The sequence below is a fragment of the Terrapene carolina genome, unplaced genomic scaffold (assembly GCF_002925995.2).
Source record: "Terrapene carolina triunguis isolate 2854851 unplaced genomic scaffold, T_m_triunguis-2.0 Scaffold67, whole genome shotgun sequence".
In the NCBI taxonomy this organism is placed as follows: Eukaryota; Metazoa; Chordata; order Testudines; family Emydidae; genus Terrapene; species Terrapene triunguis.
The window spans coordinates 49,050,680-49,072,847 of record NW_020664418.1 but is presented as its reverse complement, the minus strand read 5'-3'; the positions used below and the strand labels follow the sequence as shown (position 1 = coordinate 49,072,847).

The 22,168-nt window shown below is 44.8% G+C and overlaps 1 protein-coding gene across 1 annotated transcript in view; it reads right to left on the bottom strand.

The window, feature by feature from the left end:
• Positions 1 to 22,168, bottom strand: part of CORO2B (coronin 2B) — a 101,026-nt gene that overhangs the window by 31,475 nt on the left and 47,383 nt on the right. Inside the window, exon 2 of the mRNA XM_029910757.1 lies at positions 1,194 to 1,394. Within this exon, the coding sequence (XP_029766617.1) occupies positions 1,194 to 1,394 (201 nt within the window). The remainder of the gene's footprint in view (positions 1 to 1,193; positions 1,395 to 22,168) is intronic.

Below are 22,168 nucleotides of genomic sequence, written 5' to 3'. Positions count from 1 at the left end.
CACACCCAAACTCCCTCTCAGAACCCGCACCCCCACCTGCACCCCAACTCCCTGCCCCAGCCTGGATCCCCCTCCTGCACCCTGAACCCCTCATTTCTGACCCCACCCCAAAGCCCACACCTGCAGCCCAGAGCCCATACCCCCTCCCATACCCCAACCCCCTGCCTCACTCCAGAGCCCCATCCCACACTCCGAACCCCTCAGCCCAGAGCCCCCTCTTGTACCCCAAACCCCTCATCCCCAGCCAAGAGTCTGCACCCCCAGCCCAGAGCCTATACCTCTTCCCACACCCCACACCCTCCCAGCCACCAGCCCAGATCCCCCCCTGCACCCCAAACCCCTCATCCCCAGCCCCATCCCAGAGTCTGCACCCCCAGCTGATGCCCTCAACACCTACCACACTCCAACCCCCTGCCCCAGCCCAGTGAATATGAGCAAGTGAGTGAGGGTGGGGGAGAGTGAGCAACAGAGGAAGGGGGGGGATGGTATGAACATGGGCGGAGCCTCAGAGAAGAGGCGGGGCAGGGGGCGGGGCAACAGTGTTCAGTTTTGTGCAATTAGAAAGATCCGGTCAAAGTGACAAAAGTCAACAGTGTACCGTGACATGACAGGGGTCAGTAGCCACCAATTCCAGTGGCTAACGTTACATCCACCACTCCACATTACCAGGCACAACACAGCTGAGAGACAACTGACATTTGTGATTTCGGAAAGACACGTTTCCTGGCGTGGCTCCTATGTAGTAGCATTAGCAGCAGCTCCGTTGGAAGAGTGCTAGGCTTTAGGGCCAAATCCATTGGGTTGTTGCTGAGGCAATCTCCTGTCTGCTTCAATGGATTATTTGCCCGTTATTAGTAAGGACTAAGTAATGCTTGATGAAGACCTCAGCATTGCAATCTTAATGCAGATATGGACTAAAAGATACAAAGGGCCATTATAGCGAAGACCCTTTTGCATACAAATGTTTTATTTATTCCTAAATGATATAAAAGAAAGATACAATTCATTAAACCGGCTTTAAAGTCTCACTTCCCTAAACAAGAAAGCCACACTTAAAAAGAAAAAAATACCAGAGATTTCAGCCTGTCACAATGGTATTAAAGAGATTCCTGGGACAGAACGTGTGTTTTAACAGCTGTGTTTTAAGATTACCACTGAACTTCAATCAGGTTTGTTAAGGAAAAATTACTTACTTGTTCCAGTGGAATGACAAGAAAGGACCCTCCGCCAGCACTCTCCGTTACTATGGCGAGGAACTTGGCATTAACAGCACAGAAGTGGTTGTCATGAACATTCTTGGTAATTGGAATCCCATCAAAGCAGTGCTCTCGGTTTGCCACTTTCCCATAGACATTTCGAAACTTTGAACTGCGATACTGCGGACGCCATGACATCTGTGGAGCAAATGTACGAAGATTTTTACAATAGTCCAGTCTTCATAAGGAAAGAGAAACAAATGCCACAAGTGACTTCTACACTTAACCTGCATGGTCACAGGAAAAAAACCATTGAGTAGTTGAAGTCCTCCCTCCTTGTCATTAGGAGATAATGTGGTTTAAGCCAGACCCTGGTTACAAATCACCAAACACTCTGGACAGGTTCAGATCCTCTGGTGAACTTTACAGTTCAGATGTATCTCTACATGAAGGGCAAAAATTTAAATCCAGAGTTGTAGTCAGGAAATTTCTCTCTCTCCTTCTACAGAGATCTACGAAAAGAACTTGCAAGGGATGTTGGGAAAGTGTTCCAAAGATTTCTTTTAAAGCAAAGGAAGCAAAGCTTGGAACATTTGGATTGTCATCTGAAGATTAAAAGAAAGCTGGGTAGCTAACCAGCAGGCAAGCCATACTTTGTGTTAATGAGCTGTCTCATTCGCCTACTCTTCGCAAATGTACAGAGAACTATTCCCATGCTAACAACATCACTAAAAAAAAGCCGCGAGCTGCAATTAATCAAAGCCTGAATACAAATACAATAGTTTTACATTTACATAGTATCTCTCCTCAAAGTACTCAGTGAAACGATGAACAGCCATCTTTCTACTTTAAAAATACATATTCCTGTACAAAAGTGAACACACCTGGAAGTCAGTGGGCATTTGGGATACCAAAGAACTGAAAGATAGGGATCTATGACGTAGAATTAAAGATTCCAGGGTCTTGACATCTACTCTGTCTAGGATAAAAAAAGGGTTAAAGGCAGTTTCCAGGCACACCCCCACCTGTCCTTGGGTCTTCCTTTTAATTTTAATACTTGTCCTTTTTTCTCATTTTTCCCATTTGTGTGAAAGACCTACAACTAACAATGCAGGGGAAGCCCTTAAACTGACTATATTCAAGGTGCTGTTATGTGTATAAAGTCCACAAACTGGAAAAAAGTGAATTTCTGTCTAGTCCCACATATTACTTCCAAAAGTAGATTTTTAAAAAGTCACTTTTCAAGCTACAGGATTAAATGGAATGTATAGTATGCTACTTTACATACATGCAGCACAACCCCGTTAGCATTGCTGGAACATTTACCTCGGTCATCCACACAGATGCTGTAATTGTATGCACCAGAGAAGATTCCGGAGACCTATTTGCATACAGTTTCCCCAAAAGAGCGCATACAATCATGCTAAACACGTTCAGATGCAAACCAGTGCACCGTGCACTCATTTTTGCTTGTGCCCACTGTTGTTTAGAGTTTGTGATATGCACAAAAAGAAGAAAAATAAAATATGGTCCGACCTGTGCAAACATTGCTACATTAGTAGGGTTTGTGTGCGTGGTTATTTTCCTAAGTTTATTAAAGAAAAGTCCTTATGGTAGCACAAGTGCTGGTACCACAATAAAGCCTTACACTATAAGGAGTTAAGGCATTTTAAACATTTAGAAAAGCATGAGCTCTTACACCATTGTAAAGTGGCTTAAGCACTTAAATCTCTATCACACACTGACAATTTCATGCTTAGGGACTCAAAGCAGCTTATATTCTCCAAGACGGACTAGCATCTACTGACAGATGAATTTAAGTGAGCACCTAAACAGAGAGACACGTGCAATTGGACTCTTTCATTTGACAAAGCGAGGCTGTTTTTAAGATGGGCCCTTCCACACACTTCCTACCTTGGCATAACTCACACGAATGGTCTGTTCTGTAGCATTAGCTACATATCTACAGCATTCGCTGCCAGGCAAACACTATAATTACTAGAAGTGTATAATACCAGCCCATACTACTCCATTCTTAGCCAAAGAAAATCAAGCCAGATTCTGTACGAGACTCATCCAATCACAGCACCAAAATTATAGGTGCTTTATTCACCTTTTGACAATTGATAGTGTACAGTTAGTGTGAGATTTTGCTTTCCTTCATCCTGGGCTTTCCACAGAAAATAAGAAGTCTCTGCTTTTTTTCTGGTCAACATAAGAACGGCCACACTGGGCCAGACCAAAGGTCCATCTAGCCCAGTATCCTGTCTTCCGACAGTGGCCAATGCCAGATGCCCTAGAGGGAATGAACAGAACAGGGAATCATCAAGTGATCCATCCCCTGTCACCCATTCCCAGCTTCTGACAAACAGAGGCTAGGGACACCATCCCTGCCCATCCTGGCTAATAGCCATTGATGGACCTTTCCTCCATGATCTTATCTAGTTATTTTTTGAACCCTGTTATAGTCTAGTGTGTATTTTGTATATAAGCTGTTTAGCGGTGTCCTATACAATTGGGACTCAAAACAAAAAAAAGAAGAGTGAGATAATGTTCGTTTTCAGGATTTCAGCATCGTTAGATTTCTGGTTTTATGTCCCTGTTATTTTTCCCCCCCAAGCCAAGCCTCTGCTCTGGTCCAACCATAATGAGAGTGCATATTTCACTGGAGAGTTCAAGCGTTCCTCTCCTTCATCCTCAGTAAGTATTTCCTGTAAACAATGTCAAGTAGCTCAAACGCTTCTGTGCTGTACAGAGCCAAGAAGTGAAATATCTGGAAATTGCTTCACACTGTTTTGTTGAGAAGAACTGCACTGTGTGGTACAATGATCACTGCTGCTATCAACTCCCTGACACAGGGGGTTCTCTGGACTGAACTTTTTTCTGGTTGAATGTTTGTTTTTGGGGCAGAGGAGAAACAGTGGTGCCTTAAACAGCTAATCCTTTCACGTGGGAGACTCGACTAAGTCTCACACATCAAGCCAACCTCGCCTGGGAGAATTGTGGGGGTGAAGCTTTCTTGAAGGAAGGAAGTGCATCCCAAACAGCCAGCACAAATAGACCTCCAAGATTTAAAGGCCACCAGCCCACTCAGCTACATAGCCCATTATGATGCGGCTTGAGTTTCAGAACAGGAAGAGAGATGTTAGAAACGGGTGACAGTCAGAATGCTTGGGGAGGGAGGCTCCCAGACGAGTTAGGACAGACCAAGACAAGGGAAAAAACCCACTTAAAGGTGTTTGGGGTCACCAAAAAAATTGCTAAGATCAGGAGGTTTATAAAATTAGAGGGTTTTTTTAATGCTAGGGAAAAATAGCAAAAATACAATACAAGTTATATTTGCATAGCATTTTAGCTCCTATCAACACGAGCAATGTCAAGAACCGCTGATGACATGATTTCTAGCTCTCTCCTCCCTCCCAAGTTTTGTCCTCCCCTTTCCAGTTGTTAAAACCAAGTGTGCTGACCTGGTGCAGGATACCCAGATGTTTCCCAAAGGAGAGGAGAGCAATAGTTCTGTGCTTTAGCCCAAGTTCCCATGCCAGTGTGTTCTCCAAGTTCTCAGGCAGGGATACCTGGGCAGACATGAAGGCAATTATGGGGTGAAATCCTGGCCCCACTGAAATCAAAAGTAAAATTCCCAATGACTTCAAGAAGGCCAGGGCTTCAACCATGATGTTCCATATTATCAGTGTAGTCTAGTTGCTTGGATGCAGGACTGGAAACCTAGAGTTGTGAGATCTATTTCTGGCTCTGCCCCTGCTGGATGACCTTGGGCAAGTCACTTCATCTCCCTGGGCCTCAGGTTTTCTCCCCTCTGTACATAGCAGTTAGTGATAGGACTGTGTTTGTATATCACATAGCACAATAGGGTCCTGGGGTTGCTAGGTGCTACAGGAACAACAAAATAATAGCAGCTAAAAGTGTAATTGAAGCAAGAGAAACTAGCCAATATGCCCATAACAGCAATACCATTTTGAAACACAGTTCTTCAGCAGTATATGTGGCAGCTGTCTGTGGACTCCTTTCAAACAAGATTTATTTGATGTATCTTAAGTCAGGTATTTACAAGGTTTCTGGGGAAAATTGGATGCGTTTTCTTTCACATCAAGCTATCGTTATCATTAGTGTGTGAAAGATGGAAGTGAAACATCTCCCCGGGGCCCCGCATGCCCTCTTCCTCATGTGAGTAACCCTGACTGTGTGTGTATGTGTAAGCTAGAGGGACAGGATCAGGGCTGAGGGTCCGACAGTCTCCAACCTGGGGGAGTTACTCTTTTTACACATGTTATACTCAGTTCTATGAACTTGTTCAGCTTGTTTCTGGTTGGGTTGGTTTGCTATCATGAGCTACGTGTTCTGGGCAACAAAGTTATTTCGAAGAGGTAACACATGAGGGATTGCTGTTGACTTTAATTTTGAAGTGTGCACATCACAAAATCTTTCATTAGTGAACTCTAACGTCTTGCATTTTATTTCTCCACTTATTGGACTCCACTTACCGTGAAGTAGAAGCGTACCTTCTGCAGCTGTTTTGGAATTCAGAGAGCGATTCTCCTCTTACACCAGTGTTGCACCCATGTAAGGCCAATGGAGTTACCTCCAATTTGCATGAGCGTAGAATCAGTCCCAAATCGTTTTGATCTGAGCTGCTATTCTTTCAGACAAACAAATTTAATTGTAAGTCAGCTATCCTAAATCCTTTACAGGAGTGTTGTACTATAGCTGATTTGTGACACAAAGAGTTGAGTGCAGCCTTATCCACGTTAACAAACAGTAAAATATTAAAAGCCATCCTTTCCTCCATGACCGTCTTGCATAAGCAGCAGTATGCTTTTGTCATTGTTTTGCTCCATGATTAATGCGAGATGCTAAAGGCTGGCTGGAAAGTCAGTTTTAAATACTTTGCTTCTCCAGTCCTGATCCTTCAATAGATTACTCTGGCAGATTAAGCTTTCCCATCTGGAACTTTTCAGGAAAGTAAGACCTGCATTGCAGCACTAATTGCATTTCTGTAATTCATGCACATTGAGGTGTTCTGGTCTCAACCTGAAAATTGTGGTTTGTCTTCCTGGTATTAACATTTTACCCCAAAAATCTGAGAGTAAATGCTTTCTCTGGTTTAGTGAGCTACCATAGTGTAACCAACTCTTCCCACGATCTTTATGCAAGTGTTTTCACCTGGATGGAGGAAATACTCACACAGAGGCGACTCACAGAAGTGAATTCTAAAATGTAACAGTGCCAGGTTTGTTTCATTCCATTTTCAGGGGCCAGGGTGACATACACATAAGCTTTTCAAAATGCAAATTATGGGGGCGTATGGAAGGAGTGGGAGTTAAGCTATGCCCAAGTGCAAGACAGACACATGCTTGCAAGACATTGGTAAGTTTGGGAATCTTTTTCAGAACGTATTGAAATTAAGATGATCAACTGCTCTATCTTCTTTCTAAAATGACCTCTAAGGGCCATATGTAACCAGTATTTGCAGTTTGATTTTTTTTAAAAAAGTTGGAAGTTCAATACAGTATGACAATGGAGCATCTGCTAGATCTTTGTTTGCAGCTATTCGGTTACCATGCTTTGCGTTATACACCTTCGAAGAGCAGCTGCAAACGGCTCGGGTCAAGCTTGCTGGAAAATAGTAAGTATTTGCTACAAAGAAGTGTAGGGGGGAAAACACGTTTCCATTCATTTTTTTATTTGGGGGCAAAAAGGCTATTTTCCATCTAACTATCTCCAGTGAAAGCAAGAGTGTTTTGAGATCATAGTGCAAGATGGAAAATTCAATATCCTAGGGACGGCCTCTCTACCAAGGTCAGCTACAAGGACTTTACACTTTGAAGTGTCAGACACTGCAGTCACTCAAGTGCTTCTCATCTTTCTCCTGATCACAGCCCCATCCTGGTACAAACAGGAAAAATGTCAGGATCCCTCGCTCATAAGTTAGGAACCTCATGCCTTTCTTATGGGTATATGGAAATGGTTGCAATCACTATGGGAACTGAGAATTCCTGGACTTGTGGGCTGTTTCCTCTTTCCAGATTCAGAACAGTGAGTTCCTTTTTCAGCCCCACCCTGCTGCAGAGGTCTTGATTTCCAACTGTGGTCGTGACCATTTGGCAGGTGTCTGATGTAAGACTTGCAGGGCTGGAGGGAATTCTTCTGGGGATTAACGGTATGGGCTAGCACATGGCTTTTCCTCTTTCTTTATCCCGAATGCAAGTCCCAAAGCCCAGATTCTCATCTCTGAGGGAGGAGAGGACCTGGCTATGCTCTGTCTAGGACACACAGAGCAGTCTGAAAGGCATCGCCTGCTATGAATGTAGTTTCAGGATAAAGGGAAGAAGTGGAGAGCCTTGCAAGTTTTTTTTCTAAATCCTGCTAGAGCTCTGACAGGAACTTGATGCCACCCTAAGTGGAAGGGGTCAAGGGCTCTCACTCTTCCAAGAGTCACTTAACAAGCAAGACCCCGAAGGATACAAAACTCCATCTCTATTCCTGTTAAGATGAATGGAGAGATTAATAGCAATACATGGGTTTGCTGAAGTTGCCTAGTCAGTGGCAATACAAGAAGTGCTCTCGCTCGTTTTCCTGCCTTTTTGCGCCCCTAAGGAGCCTTCGCCGTAAGAAGCAGAAGGAACAATAGGGACATAGGAAACAGTAAGAAGCACTTGAATTTGCTGATGTACTATGTTACCGCAGAGCATAAATGGTGCTATTTCCGTAGAGAGCATCCTACCTATAACTGCAAGTGCTGGTAAGCCGAGCCCTGAAATTGCTCAGGGCCTGAATCGCGGCGAACCTTTCTTCAGGTGACAGGAGGAGAGAGAGCTTTGAGAAGAGACCTCCCAGGTGCACCACTTCCTGTGACAGAATTAGACAGGGCAGCCCGGCGGCTTTAGGTGACAGAGAAAAACCAGGAGCTGCTAGAGCCATGGCTGGGAAACTTGGGGCAAAAGCTGGCTGCCACCAAAGCACTTTGGGGGGGCCATTGCTCAGGTAGGACCTTTGCCCTCTGGCTGACCTGATCTTCTTCCTCACGGACATGCTCAACACACAGAAAGCTGGTGAAGGAGTCATGAAAAACCTAGAAACTACAGCTCCACCCAGTCTTGTCTCAGCACCACTGCTGAGCAAGGAGGGACTGTTGACCCCCAGCCAACAAAAGGACCATTTGATATGCAGCATCACACTGGGGCCTACCACACAGGCTGCTTCTAGTTCTGGAGAAATCCTCTGGGCCAATGGAGTCCCCATTTCCCATCAGTCCTTAGCAAATCCCTTCTCTGCTATTACTGCTGGAAAGTTGGAGGGTACAGCTGGTTGGGAATTTTTTTTTTTTTTTGAGAAACCCCCCCCCAAACCCAACCAGATTTGTCAAAACTGAAATGTCACAAACCAGTGTCAGGTTCAATAAGCCATCCAACTCGAAACATTTTTGGTAAAAGAGTTTCAGGGTTGTCGAACCAGAGGGTCAGGATTTTTTTTGATAATCGAAACAACTTTTCGTTTAGAAATTTTAGTAAATTTACACAACCGAAAGGAAAAAAGTGCAAAATCGAAGCAAAACATATTTCCATTGACCCGAACCTAAACATTTTTTGGGTTTTCAGTTTGTGAAAAGCTGAAGTTTTGACTTTCCGTCCCAATTCGAGATCGGAAAATTTTTCACAATGTCAAATTCTCACAAGACAGGAAAACCATTTCCCACCCACCTCCTGCCCCGGAGAAAGGGCCGAGAGGAATCACTAACGCCTGGGTTTCAGATGTGAGGGCTGCATCACATCTGCTGGTGGGGGAGCAACCAAAGGAAGCCACCACTTGAGGAAGAGGAGGAGGAGTTTGGGCTCTTCCATCTGCACAGAATCGCATGAGGGTACTTTCTACTTTTTAAAAAAATTATTATTTAAAGTAACAGTTTTACTTTTTTGAACAAGTTATTTTACTTGATTTACGCCTTCCAAATAAAGGGCCCGGCACAGCGCCCATCACCAATGGAGGAGTTTTGCCATTAACTTCAGTTGGAACAGGATCTGGCCCTAAAATAAAAGTACATCACAAAATTGGCTTGTTTAAGTCCTGCAACTGTTATAAACTAAGGGTCCACTCCTGAAAGATTCCAAGCACCCGCTGCTCCCACAGATTTCAATGGGAGGGGAGTTGCTCAGCATGCAGCTGGACTGGCCCCTAAGCAGAGGCTGTGGCACTGCAGACCTTCATCTCCGTAGGAATGGCTTCCCTGGAAGCAGGATTCAGCAGTGCAGCTGATGGAAGTGAGAAATCGTCCTAATTATTCGCATTTCAACAGGGTAATGCAGTAGGTCTGGCGATGAATAATACATTGCGGAGCTGGGACACGTTTGCTCTTTTTCCTCTAATGATCTCTCTAAGTTGTCCTCCCCTCATGCAATCGCCACATGAAGCAGAAAATTGAAGTCAAGCTGTACCAGCACAGAGCAGCAGGGTGGGCCTCATTCCACCCATTCTCTCGTTTGTTCATCAGTTACATGCTTTCGTAAGCAGACTTCAGTGCCCGGCAAGAACCTGCAACGTCTTCATTCAGAGAATCTCAGCTCCTCTGATGGGCAGGTCACCCCAGATTCCTGCGCTGCCGCACGGGCGCTTCTGGGTAGGACACCCCTGCCTTGGCTTGTTCCCCTGTGCACAGACAGCGCAATGGAGTAGAGGCAGCAAAGGGGACAAGATGGGTGCGGCAAACAACTGTCTCTTGCCCACTAGGGGTCAGTGACACATAAGCCCCTAGGATGGGAAAGGTAGAGATGTCGGCAGTAGCCACAACCGATGGGTTGTTAAGGTCATTGGGTGAGTTAAAGTACTGTCTCCAAGCCATAAGCCCTTTCTGAGCTTTCTTTGCATTACATGCAGAGTTGCATACAAAGACGGCCAGTGGCCAAGTCTCCTTCCTAAATCCTGTGGGGCCCAAGGAGCCTTGGCTTAGGAGTTTGCCAGGAGTGCAAAAGGCACAGAGTTTGTGAGGCAGCAAGACTTATGTGAGGCCCCGAAGATAGAAAGAGGCACAAGACAGCTGCACCTGGGGACAGGGCAGCTGTGCTTTACTGGCTGTTCCAGCCAGGGGGAAATTGTCTGTGCGTAGACCATAGCGTTGCCAGGTGTCCGGTTTTCAACCGGAACGCCTGGTCAAAAGGGGACCCTGGCGGCTCCGGTCAGCCGTTAAAAGTCCGGCTGGTGGAGCAGCGATGGGCACGGGGCTAAGGCAGACTCCCTACCTGCCCTGGCTCTGCGCTGCTCCCGGAAGCGGCCGCCAGGTCCCTGCGGCCCCTAGGCGTTGGGGCGGCCAGGGAGGCTCCATGTGCTGCCCCCACCCCCAGTGCCGGCTCGGCAGCTCCCATTGGCTGGGAACCATGACCAATGGGAGCTGCAGGATGCAGCATCTGCTGGTGCGAAGGCAGCGCGCACCACGCAGAGCTGCCTGGCCGCCCATGCACCTAGAGGCCGCAGGGACCTGGTGGCTGCTTCCTCGGAGCCGTGGTAAGCGCTGCCAAGACCCTGCACCCCCCCCCATGCACCCCAAACATTTGCCCCAGCCCAGAGTCCCCTTCCCACATCCCAAACCCCTCATCCCTGGCCCCACCCCCCAGCTGGAGCCCACACTTCCTCCTGTACTCTGAACCTCTCGACCCCAGCCCAGAGCCCCCTCCTACACTCCAAACCCCTCATCCCCAGTCCCAGCCCACAGCCTGCACCCCAGCCAGAGCCCTCACCCCCTCCCGCACCCCAATCCCCTACCCCAGCCCAGTGAAAGTGAGGGAGGGTGGCGAAGAGCGCGCGATGGGGGGGGGGGGGGGGGGGGGGGGGGGGGGGGGGCCTCAGAGAAGCGGGGGCGGGGCAGGTTGCTCGGTTTTGTGTGATTAGAAAGTTGTCAACCCTAGTAGACTGCCACCACCACCACCACCTGTGCCCCAAGAAACAAACAAAGTTACACGAAGAAGTGACCTGACTCCACATCACCAATTTCTGCCCCAAACAGAAACTGCTAGAGAAGGCCCTAAAAATCTGATGCTACTTGGCAAAGAGCCAATGATACCTTGGTGAGCAGCAGGCAGGGGTGGCAGGTTTGTAGAAATTTTGGTGGTGCTCACAACACCCACAGTCCGCCCCCCCAACTCCACTCCCCCAAACTCCGCCCCCCCACCTGCCTAAGGCTCTGGGAGGAGTTTGGGTGGGGGAGGGGGTCTGGGTGCAGGCTCTGGGATGGAGTTTGGGTGCTGGGTGCAGGCTGGGGCAGGGATGCAGAAGGGGGTGAGGGGTGCAGGCTCTGGGAGGTTCAGGCTCTGGGAGGGAGTTTGGATGCTGGGTGCAGGCTCTGGGCTGGGGCAGGGCGTGGGGGTGTAGGAGGGGGTGAGAGGTGCAGGCTCTGAGATGAAGTTTGGGTGCAGGCTCTGGGAGGGTGTGGCGCTTACCTAGGGCTCCTAGGTAGGGCGAGCTGGGGGGCCTCCGTGCACTGCTACCCCCAGGCACTGCCCCTGCAGCTTCCTATTGGCCGCAGGGGCGCTTGGGGCGGGAGCAGCGTGTGGGGACAGATCCGACCCACCCCGCCCAGGGGCCACAGAGAGGGGCCGGCAGCCATGTAGAGCGAGCAGGCAGGAAGCCGCTCGGCTCCGCTGCGCTGCCAGTGGTGGATGGGGGCCATTTTAAATCACCCGCGGGAGCATCCAGGGGCGCAAGGTAGGGCCGAGGGAGAGACCCGGCCTCAAATAGTGCTGGAGCCGGACCCCAGACCAGGAATATTCCTGGTGCCCAGGCACCCCGGGCCCATAGAACTCGCTGCCTACGGCAGCAGGGGAGACACTGCATCATATTTGGTCTTCCTGCCTATATCCAGCCTGCAGCATTTCGGTGCATGAAATTACGTCCAATGGAGTGAAAGGGGCTTAGCAGCCACTAAATAACAAAACAATCCTCCACACTGAGCTAAAACTCAGAGATACAGCCCTGTTTGAACAGGAATTCAGGAAAGTCGTCGGGCCTGTGTTATACAGGAGGTCAGACTAGATAATCACAATGGTCCCTTCATGGCTTTATAATCAGTGACTCTACAAAGACTGCCCTAAATCAATACAAAAAATAGAAGTACGCGAACAAATTTAGCTTGGCTATGACCTTCCATAGTAATCTAATCTCAAGCAGCTGAACAACTATTTGTAACAGCAATGCCAAGTGACCCTGAAGTAGAGTTTTGCAAAAATTTTCAGACTTAAAAATGTCCAGCATGCGGCTAATTATGTAAACTGCTCCACAGGAGTACATAGTAATAACCACGGGTGGCACCAATAGCACTGCAGACACGCTTGGAACCAGTCCCCGGCAACAATGACCAAGCTACGGAGCTTCAAAACATCCCTGACTCTTCCCCCGTCTCCCCCCACTTCCCCTGGGATGAGGAGTGTTGCTTCTGGACTCTCTCATGACTGCCTCAGTGGTCAGAGCCAAGCTATAATCTTGACAGCGCAGCAAGTTCTACTCAGGTTATAGTGTGTGGAGATGAACTGTTTTTATAGCAATTGGGAAAACATTAAAATGTGAGACGTTGCCAGCAGAATGTGGTCTTCAGACAGCACCATTTGTCCAATTGCTCAAGAGATAAAGAACATAATTCTTTTAACTTCACAGAGAGTAAGGAAAAGCACAAAAATACGTGGGTCATAACAAGAATATTTAATATAAAGGAGACAAATGCCACTACCAATGCCTGCCCAAATACATCTTCATTGTTATTCTAGCTACAAGATGAAGCAAAAGAGACAGTGGGGCTTATTTCATCCTCATGTGTATTGCACAACCCCTAATGCCGTTTCCCAATGGGACCTGCACCTTGGTATCTTGAATGAGAATTGGACTCCATAGGATTTAGAACAATAGCACAAACTGCAGAGGCAAATTTGCAGCAGATCGATGAGGTTATATGGGAGTTAGATCTCAGTAAAGATACATAAAATACAAAAAAGATATTTTTGACAATCATGAAGAACTAAGCCATCTTACTGGCACAGCAGCAGTATTTATACATTGGACATCTGACTTTGCAGTCATTTTGAATTATTCTGTATATCCTAGTTTCATCTTGCTTAGAACCAGATGCTTCTGTAAGACATAAGATGTTTCCTTAAAATACTTTGCTTTCCAGCACCAAAGTTTTGCATTACCTAGTGAATAGCAGAGTAAGTGATTTTTCTTACCAAGATTTACACATATTAGTAATTTTAAATTTGAGATTTAGATAAAAGTGGTTTGAGATTTAATAATGGGGCTAAGCTAGTTGCAATCAGCAGGTTTCTAAATATTAAACCAGTCATACACTACAAAACGCGATCCATGGAAGGTGAGCATTATATGCAAATATTTCTTTGGAAGAAAGAGAAAAGTAGAGGAATAATAAATTGTCTCCAGGAAGTATGTTGGGTCTTTCCTGTACTGAACCCCAAAAAGATCATATTAAGGGCGGGCTCTAGAGCAGGGAGTTTGGGTTTTGCAATTTCAGGCCAGGATGGTGCGGCTGACATGACCTGTAGTAAAGGATCATTAACTCGTTCTACTAGTGCCCCAACTCATAAGAGCAGAAATGGATTGGGGATGGGAATAAGAGCCCTGTGTTTGAATACAGGTTGACTAGCAAATGATTTCCCATACACTCTATTGCCAGGTTAGGGCCCTAGCATAGATTAATAGATTCTAAGGCCGGAAGGGACCACTGATCATCGATTCTACTCTGACCTCCTGTGTAACACAGACAAATAGAACTTGCTCAGCATAATTCCTGTAGCTTTTAGAAAAACATCCTCGTCTTGATTTAAAAATGGTCAGTGATGGAGAATCCATCATGACTCTTGATAAATTATACCAACAGTTAGCTACTCTCACAGTTAAAAATGTACGCCTTACTTCGCCTCGCTTCAACTTCAGCCATTGGATCATGTCATACCTTTCGTCTGCTAGACTGAAGCGCTCACAATCAAATATCTGTTCCCCATGCAGGCACTCACAAACGATAATCAAATTACCCCTTACCTTTCTCTCTCTTAAACTAAACAGATGGAGCTCCTGGAGTCTATCACTATTTGGCAGGTTTTCTAATCTTTTAATCATTTGCATGGCTCTTCTCTGAACCCTCTCCAATTTATCAACCCCTTTCTTGAACTGTGGACACCAGAACTGGACACATTCCAGCAGTGGTCACACCAGTGCCAAACACAGAGTAAAATCTCCTCTCTACTCCTACCAGAAATCCCCTATTTATACATCCAAGGATCGCATTAGCCCTTTTAGCCACAGCGTCACGTTGGGAGCTCATATTCAGCTGATTATCCACCATAACCCCCATAGCTTTTTCAGAATCACTGCGTCCCAGGATACAGTCCCCCATCCTGGAAGTACAGTCACTTTCTTTGTTCCTAGATGTATACACTTACATTGAGCCGTATTAAAACTCATTGTTTTCTTGCACCCAATTTACCAAGCGATCCGGATCACTCTGTCACATGACCTGTCCTCTTCGCTATCTACCCCGCCTCAATTTTTGGGTCATCTGGAAACTTTATCAGTGATCCTTTTATGTTTACTTCCAGGTCATTAATAAAAGTGTTAAATAGCATAGGGCCAAGAACAGATCCCCGAGGAACCGCATTAGAAACACTTGCTTGATGAGGATTCCATGTTTACAATTACCTTTTGACACCTGTCAGTTAGCCAGCTTTTAAGACATTCAGTGTGTGCCATGTTAATGCTATAGAATTCTAGGCTGTTGGTTTTTTTAAATCAAAATGTCCTGCAGTGGAAGTTTAAAAGAATTGTCAGCTGACTACATCACAGTGTAACCATCCTGAAGGCCTCAGAATGCTTCTGAAGAGCAGCGAGATTTAGGATGCTGTGCTAGGACGAGTCCCCGCAAGGTGCTGAGTGCCCTCGACTTTCACTGGCTTTGGGAAATACAAGAGGTGTTCAGCACATCACAGGACTGATCCATGTGAGAATGGTCCTGAGCTAGAGGTGAAGGTGGGAGGAAGGTTCTCTCTCCTCTCACTTCATACACAAAGAACGTAAGTTTCTCCCAATATTTGTATTGCTGTTCAATCAAATAGGAGAAACAGGCATGAACAATGCCTTCTGCTCAGTGTGTGGAAGCGGTTATGGCGCTCTTTAACGACTGTCCAGTGGTGGCTGCATGGGGAGGCTAGGATGAGTAAGTGAGCAGGGCAGTAAGTGTACAAAGTAAATTGTTTGAGGGAGGCATCTGTGCTGAAAAAAAATGGGAGTGGGTATCTGGCCACGTTCTGTGTGGCTCTAGCCCGGTGTTCTCTTGAATCATGTGCTTGAAGGAAAGTTTGATTTCCCTGGCTGGGATTCTCCTCTTGCAAGAGAATAAATCACTATTCCTATTTTAAAAGGACGTGCTGGAGCCTAGATAACGAAGACAATATAAACGCTCGATTTTCTGTCTTTTTGCCTCCAGTCAATTAGTGAAGAAATTAAATTTGGGCTGAGCTGTACTGAGGTAATGAAAGGTCACACAAAACTCAAAGAGAGGCTACAATATATCAGACCATCAGAACAGAGGGGGATAGTAGGACAGAGATTAAAGCTGTATGTCACAGCACAGCAGAAGGCAGAATACGGAAAATCCTAGGAGACATCATCTCCTGATAACTGCAGTGCAGTCACATTTAATGGCTTTAAAAAAAAAAAAATGCTTGGGCCCTTTTCAGATGTTCCAGTCTACGGCAGCTCCAGCTTTTCCCAAACAGGAACAGCAGGGCGCACCGTGTCTCAATTTTTATTTATTATAATTGGATCTTTTGAATAGTCGGGAGCCTTGGCAACAGTCGTTAAGGAGAGCACTTGCAAAAATCCACACAGCACTAGAACATGCAATCACCACAGAAGAGTGTACAGTAATCCTTTTAAATAACAATATACAGGCCCTTTTAATCTGCTTCAATCAGACAAGCTCTTAGAGAATGTACTGTAAAAGCCTCTTCCTCACTCTTTGTTGGTCAGCCTGTATGAAACAGTCATTTTCAGCTCTTGGTAAGAGAGGTTTTTTGATGATAATCTTCTAATTCTTCCAGTGCACATAGAGAATTCGTTATTCCTCAAATTTGTCTCATTTTAAAAGAAAAAAAAAAGTTATTGTTGGCACAGTCAAACCAACACTCTGATGAAACATAGAAGGGTTCATGGCATTTCCAAACAGCAGTTTTAGCTCGTTACCATGTCACAGAGAATGGTTACTTGATGAAACCATGGTCTTTTATCCTGACTCGCTCCAGTTTGTTGCTTCAAAATCCTAAATAAGACTTTAGAGATGGTTGGAAAAGCCAAACTCTTCCAGTGGATAATTTATGCATGAAAAGTGTCTGATTTTTTTTCGAGAACATGTTGAGTTCTCGAAAAGTGAAGTTGGGCTTCACTTCTAGAGCAAAAGGTACATTTTTGTTTTGATTAATGACATTTTCATTTCATCTTAAAATGTAGTGCCCTTTGGGGTTTTTTTGAAATAAAGATTTCTGGTTGGGCATTTTTTCTCCCCTCTTGTTTTTTTAATTAAATACTTCCCTCTCTCTTTCTTCCCTACAAAAAAATGAGAAAGCTAGCTAAACAGAAATTAAAAGGAACAGTAATAAGGGTGAAATGCCTGCAAGCTGCATGGGAACTTTTTAAAATCATCATTATAGAGGCTCAAACTATATGTATACTCCAAATAAAATGTAAAAGAAAGGCCCACAGCAAAATAACCCTAAAAATGTCAGTATGTACAGTAAACAACCAAACTGAAAGACGCAGTTAGAGACAAAACGACATACTTTAAAAGAGGAAGTAGAATACTGTGCTAGAGGGAGGGATAGCTCAGTGGTTTGAGCATTGGCCTGCTAAACCCAGCGTTGTGAGTTCAATTCTTGAGGGGGCCATTTAGGGATCTGGGGCAAAAATCTGTCTGGGGATTGGTCCTACTCTGAGCACGGGGTTGGACTAAATGACCTCCTGAGGTCCCTTCCAACCCTGGTATTCTATTATTCTAAATCTGCCTGAGAAAAATAGAAAGGAGCACAAACTCTGACAAGTCAAGTATAATTAGGCAGGCCAAAAACGACTTTGAAGAGCAACTAGCAAAAGACATAAAAAGGAATAGCAGAAAGCCTGCCAAACAATCAGTGGGGCCATTGGACGATTGAGGTACTAAAGGAAGACAAAGCTGTTGTGGAGATGCTAAATCAATTCTTTGCATCGGTATTCACTGCAAAGGCTGGGAGGGAGATTCCCTCACCTGAGGCATTCTTTTCAGGTGACATATCGGAGACAGCTTTCATATGAGAAGAGATTAAAAAGACTGGAACAGCTTAGAAAAGAAACTACTAAAGGGGGATATGATAGAGGTCTATAAAATCACAAATGGTGTGGAAAAAGTGACTAGAGAGATGTTATTTATACCTTTACATAACACAAGAACAACAGGTCAGCCAATGAAATTAACAGGCAGCAGGTTTAAAACAAACATAAGGAAGTACTACTTCACACAATGCACAGTCAACCGGTGGAACTCATTGCCAGGGGATACTATGAAGGCCAAAAGTACAACTAGGTTCAACAAAGAATTAGATAAATTCAATGGCTATTAGCCAAGATGGTCAGGGATGTAATCCCATGATCTGGGTGTCCCTAAATCTCTGAGTGCCAGAAGCTGGGAGTGGATGACAGGGGATGGATCACTTGATAATTGCCCTGCTCTGTTCATTCCCTCTGAAGCATCTTGCACTGGCCATTGATGGAAGACTGCCTACTGACCCAGTATGGGCATTCTTATATTCCTATTTGCAAAGGAAGGGGGGGGGGGGGAAAGGGAGGAAAGCACAATCCAAAAAATGCCCCAATTGACAGCACTTCAAGTCAAAATAGAAAAATTTCTTTCAGAATTTCTGTTCAAAAATTAAATTTTTAGGTTTTTATTTTCCAATCAGACAAATCAAAGTTCTGTCCTAGAAAGAAAAGAAAAAGTAAATTCAATCAGCTCTAATCATTACTCACCAGGCCTAAAATTCAAGCCATGCAAAACAGAGTCCTATAACCAGGACACCACTCTGGACACAGAAGAGAACCCCCTTTCCTTCAGGAAGAATCTAGCAAAGGGAACCTATATAAAAACCACCAGGGTGCGCCCAGTAGACATCCTCCAAACCCCATTGGGTATAAATGCACTAGATATACCGCCCGGTTGCCAATATTTTCTATTTCTTTCACTGCCTATTGATTCACCTTTATTTAAGGGTCATTGGTCAAAGCCACGTGCTACCCACATAAAATCAATTTTTAATATATTAGTCTCCGGCTGTTCAGACAATAAGTTTTCTTAGTTTCTAGCAACATATCGATAGATACTGCATAGCTTGCCAGAGGAAAGGGCAATATTTACTGTGGCCTTACTTTAATTAGCAGATGCTAAACAGAAAACAGAGTTATACAAAAAACGGCAGAGGGTGTTCTAAACCCTAAGGGTTATGTGGAAAGAGCAAGGGCTGGGGAACGAGACATCTCACCAAGCTCAGTCACCACTGGCCAGTTTTGAAGCTACTCCAAAAACACTTTCTACAGAAAGCCTTCCGGCTCCTGGGATTCAGCCAACCCCACACACAGTTGTACTCCCCCAAAAAGCACTTTAAGAATCTATATATCATTTAAATTATTAATGCATCTAGCCCAAGAGTTTGCTGACAGGTACCGGACAGATACACAACTCTGCATTTCTGTTGATGCTAGGTATTCCCAAGGAAATTGAGGAACTTTTCTAACTGGTTTGTTTGAGAGTGTTTTCAGCAGAAAGGTTCACGTGGGGTTATATCCATCTCTCCTCTCCAGCACAAAGTTAAAATGTTGACTGCACAGAGTACTTTTCCATCAGAAAGGTCAGTGTCGTCTGTGTTTGACATTTAGAATATTGATCATCCATTAAGGCAATGAAAAATTTACCATGCAAAAAGAGAAAGGTCTGTACTAGTTTCTGATCAGGCAACAAACAGGCCACTTTAAAAAAAAATAATAAAAAAAAGTGCCATTTCTAGGAAGTGGAGTACTTCCTTCCATGTTCCCCCCTTCCGGCCCTGGAGAAGGAAGAGATGTTCTTCACATCCTTTTCTGAAGTTACCCCCAGTATTCCTTACTTTATAAGTCCCATATCAGGACCCTGAGGGGAACCAGTCTTCCTGATTAGAGAAAACCCAGACAGGACTCCTCTGGGAGCCAGGCAGTGCAGTTTCTCAGTAGGCCACACTCCCACAGTTGCCAACTTTCACGCGGTCAATAAGCACCCCGACTTTCACAATAAGCCAATCATCAAGCTAATCCCATTTCAAAACAAGGCCAAAACAAGCCAATCCCTAAGAACCCCAACACTCTATGTGACTAGATCCCCCTGGGGTGCAGTCTGGGACTGGGGTGGGCCCCCTGTGCACCCCTGACTCTCTCCCCCCCTTGCCCCTGCTTGCCGGGAGCCGATTAGAAAAAAGAAGCAACAAGCAACAAGCCAAAAACTAGCCAACAAACAACTCACACGCCAATTAAGCCAAAAACATGCCCAATTTCTGTGTTTTTTTCGTGGGTTTGGCACGTCTGCACACTCCCCACTCAGTGGGCAAATGCTACGGCCACAGCACTCCCAGCCCCTAGTTTTCTAGGGACATAGGGTATGTCTACACAGCAAAGAAAAACCAATGGCTGGCCCGTGCCGGCCGACTCGGGCTCACGGGGCTGTTTCATTGCTGTGTAGACTTCCAGGCTTGGGCCTGGGCTCTAGAACTATGCAAGGTGGGAGGCTCCCAGAGCCCGGGCTCCAGCCTGAGCCCGGATTTCTACACATCAGTAAAACAACTCCGCTGCCCAAGTCAGCCGGCACGGGCCAGCCACGGGTTTTGCTGTGTAGACATCCCCCAAAAGGCCAGGACTGAGAATCAAAACAGGTTTCCAGAAGTCATTTTCAAATGACAGGTTTCAGAGTAGCAGACACTCTCTAGGTTATCACGCTAGACTAGATCACGTATTGCTTAACAGGCCACGTTCCCGCTGCTTTAAAAACAAAAGTGTGTGTTTTTATACCCTGGGGTAGGTAACATGCATCAGCATGAGATACCAACACAGAGCAGATCAGGCACTCAAGTTTTTCTGTGAGATAAATAGCCTAATACCTCCTCCAGGGGTTGACTTTGGCAAATTTACTTCATGAGAAAACTAAAGTGCCCAGTGTTTGCTGTGTTTTTACCTCAGGACAGTGTCCATGTGTTATTTATCCCAGAGGCAGAAAACGCACCTTACCAGTGAAGCCAAGGCCTCAGTGAGTTAGGATTCAAATTCCCATTTGGTCCTTAGGCACCTTTGAAAACATTAAGCATAGAGCACATACAGCCCTAGATTTATAACAGCTTTGAAGAGCTGTCACTTGTTGAGCGTACACCACATAACATTTACTCTTAACAGTTTCCTTGGTTGGAATGTTTAAGTACTTAACACTTATTGTGCTATTACAAATGTATATGGGCGCTGTTCCTAATTAGTCAATGCAAGGAGATAATGAAGACAACATGTATTTGCAGAAATGTTCCAGTAATGGGTCTCTTTTCATGTTAACGTGGAAGACTTAAGTTCATGTTGCTGTAATAAAAGCTTCCATTTCATGAGCCGTACAGGTAGTATTGTCTGCAAACTACAGCCAAATAAAAGGAAGTCTCCTCCGATCATAAACATGGCTAAGTAAGGGAACAAGCATGCTTTACAGGAATCTCATCGAGTCACATCTACATTTGCTAGAGCCAGACAACCAAAATTAAGGGCCAAATTTGCACACTTAACTGAGGTCATAATAGAGTCTGAATATTAACTTTTTACCACGATTATTTATGCTAGGATAATTAACTATCCTCCACTTCTGTTTTCCTCTTGCAGTACAGGATATACTTTAAACTTCAACAACCTATTGAGAGGTATTTCTAGATTCACTATCATTGTGGTGTCTTCCTTTGAAGTCTTCAACCAGGAGGAGGTTGTGACGGGTATGCAAGGCTATCAGAGGTGCTCATGAAATTACCTGTGTCTTGATGCTGCAAAATCTGTTAAAGTATCTGAATCCAAGGCAACCCAAATTTTCCCATTTCACTGTATTAGCTATTTAAGAGGATTTTCCAAATACCAAAATAATTGAGAACATTTAGTGTTGTGCATTTAATTAAAACATTGTGTGTGTGCGTGAAGGGAAGTTTGGCACATGTGAAAGTCTGAAACTAGGTTCAGATGAAGTTTTTGAAAGATCTAGATCAGCTTCATTTCATACAGAATCTTTCACACATGTGATGCTTCACAATCCAACCTTGTAAATTCCTTTTGCTCACATTAAAGTATTTGGAGCTAATGAAGTTAGTTCAAAAAGATTTAATACATAGGCACATCTTATTCCTCAGCTTCATTACAATTCAGCAGCAAAGAACATCACTTTTCTGTAATCATAGAATCATAGAATATCAGGGTTGGAAGGGACCTCAGGAGGTCATCTAGTCCAACCCCCAAATGTACACATTTAAGTTAAACACCATCAAGCCATGGAAAGTTTCGGAAAATCTACATGCACAATTCCATGTCAGTTCCTAGCGCTGTGAAAAGATAGGACATATAGAGCTGGAAGAACTTTTTGGCCCACACTTTGTTTGGTGGAAAATGCCAGTTAGGAGACAGTAAAACATTGTGAATTTGTTTCGATTTTGCTGAATTGTTCATTTAGAAAAACAACCAAAAAACCGAGCTGTTTTATTTTGACATTTACTAACAAAATGTTACAAATTTTTGGTTCGAAACAACTTTTGAGATTTTCTTTCTGAATTAAAAAAAAAAAAAAAAAGTTAAAAAATGCTCAAAATCTACATGAAACATTTTATTCGACCCAGAATGTTTTAACCGTG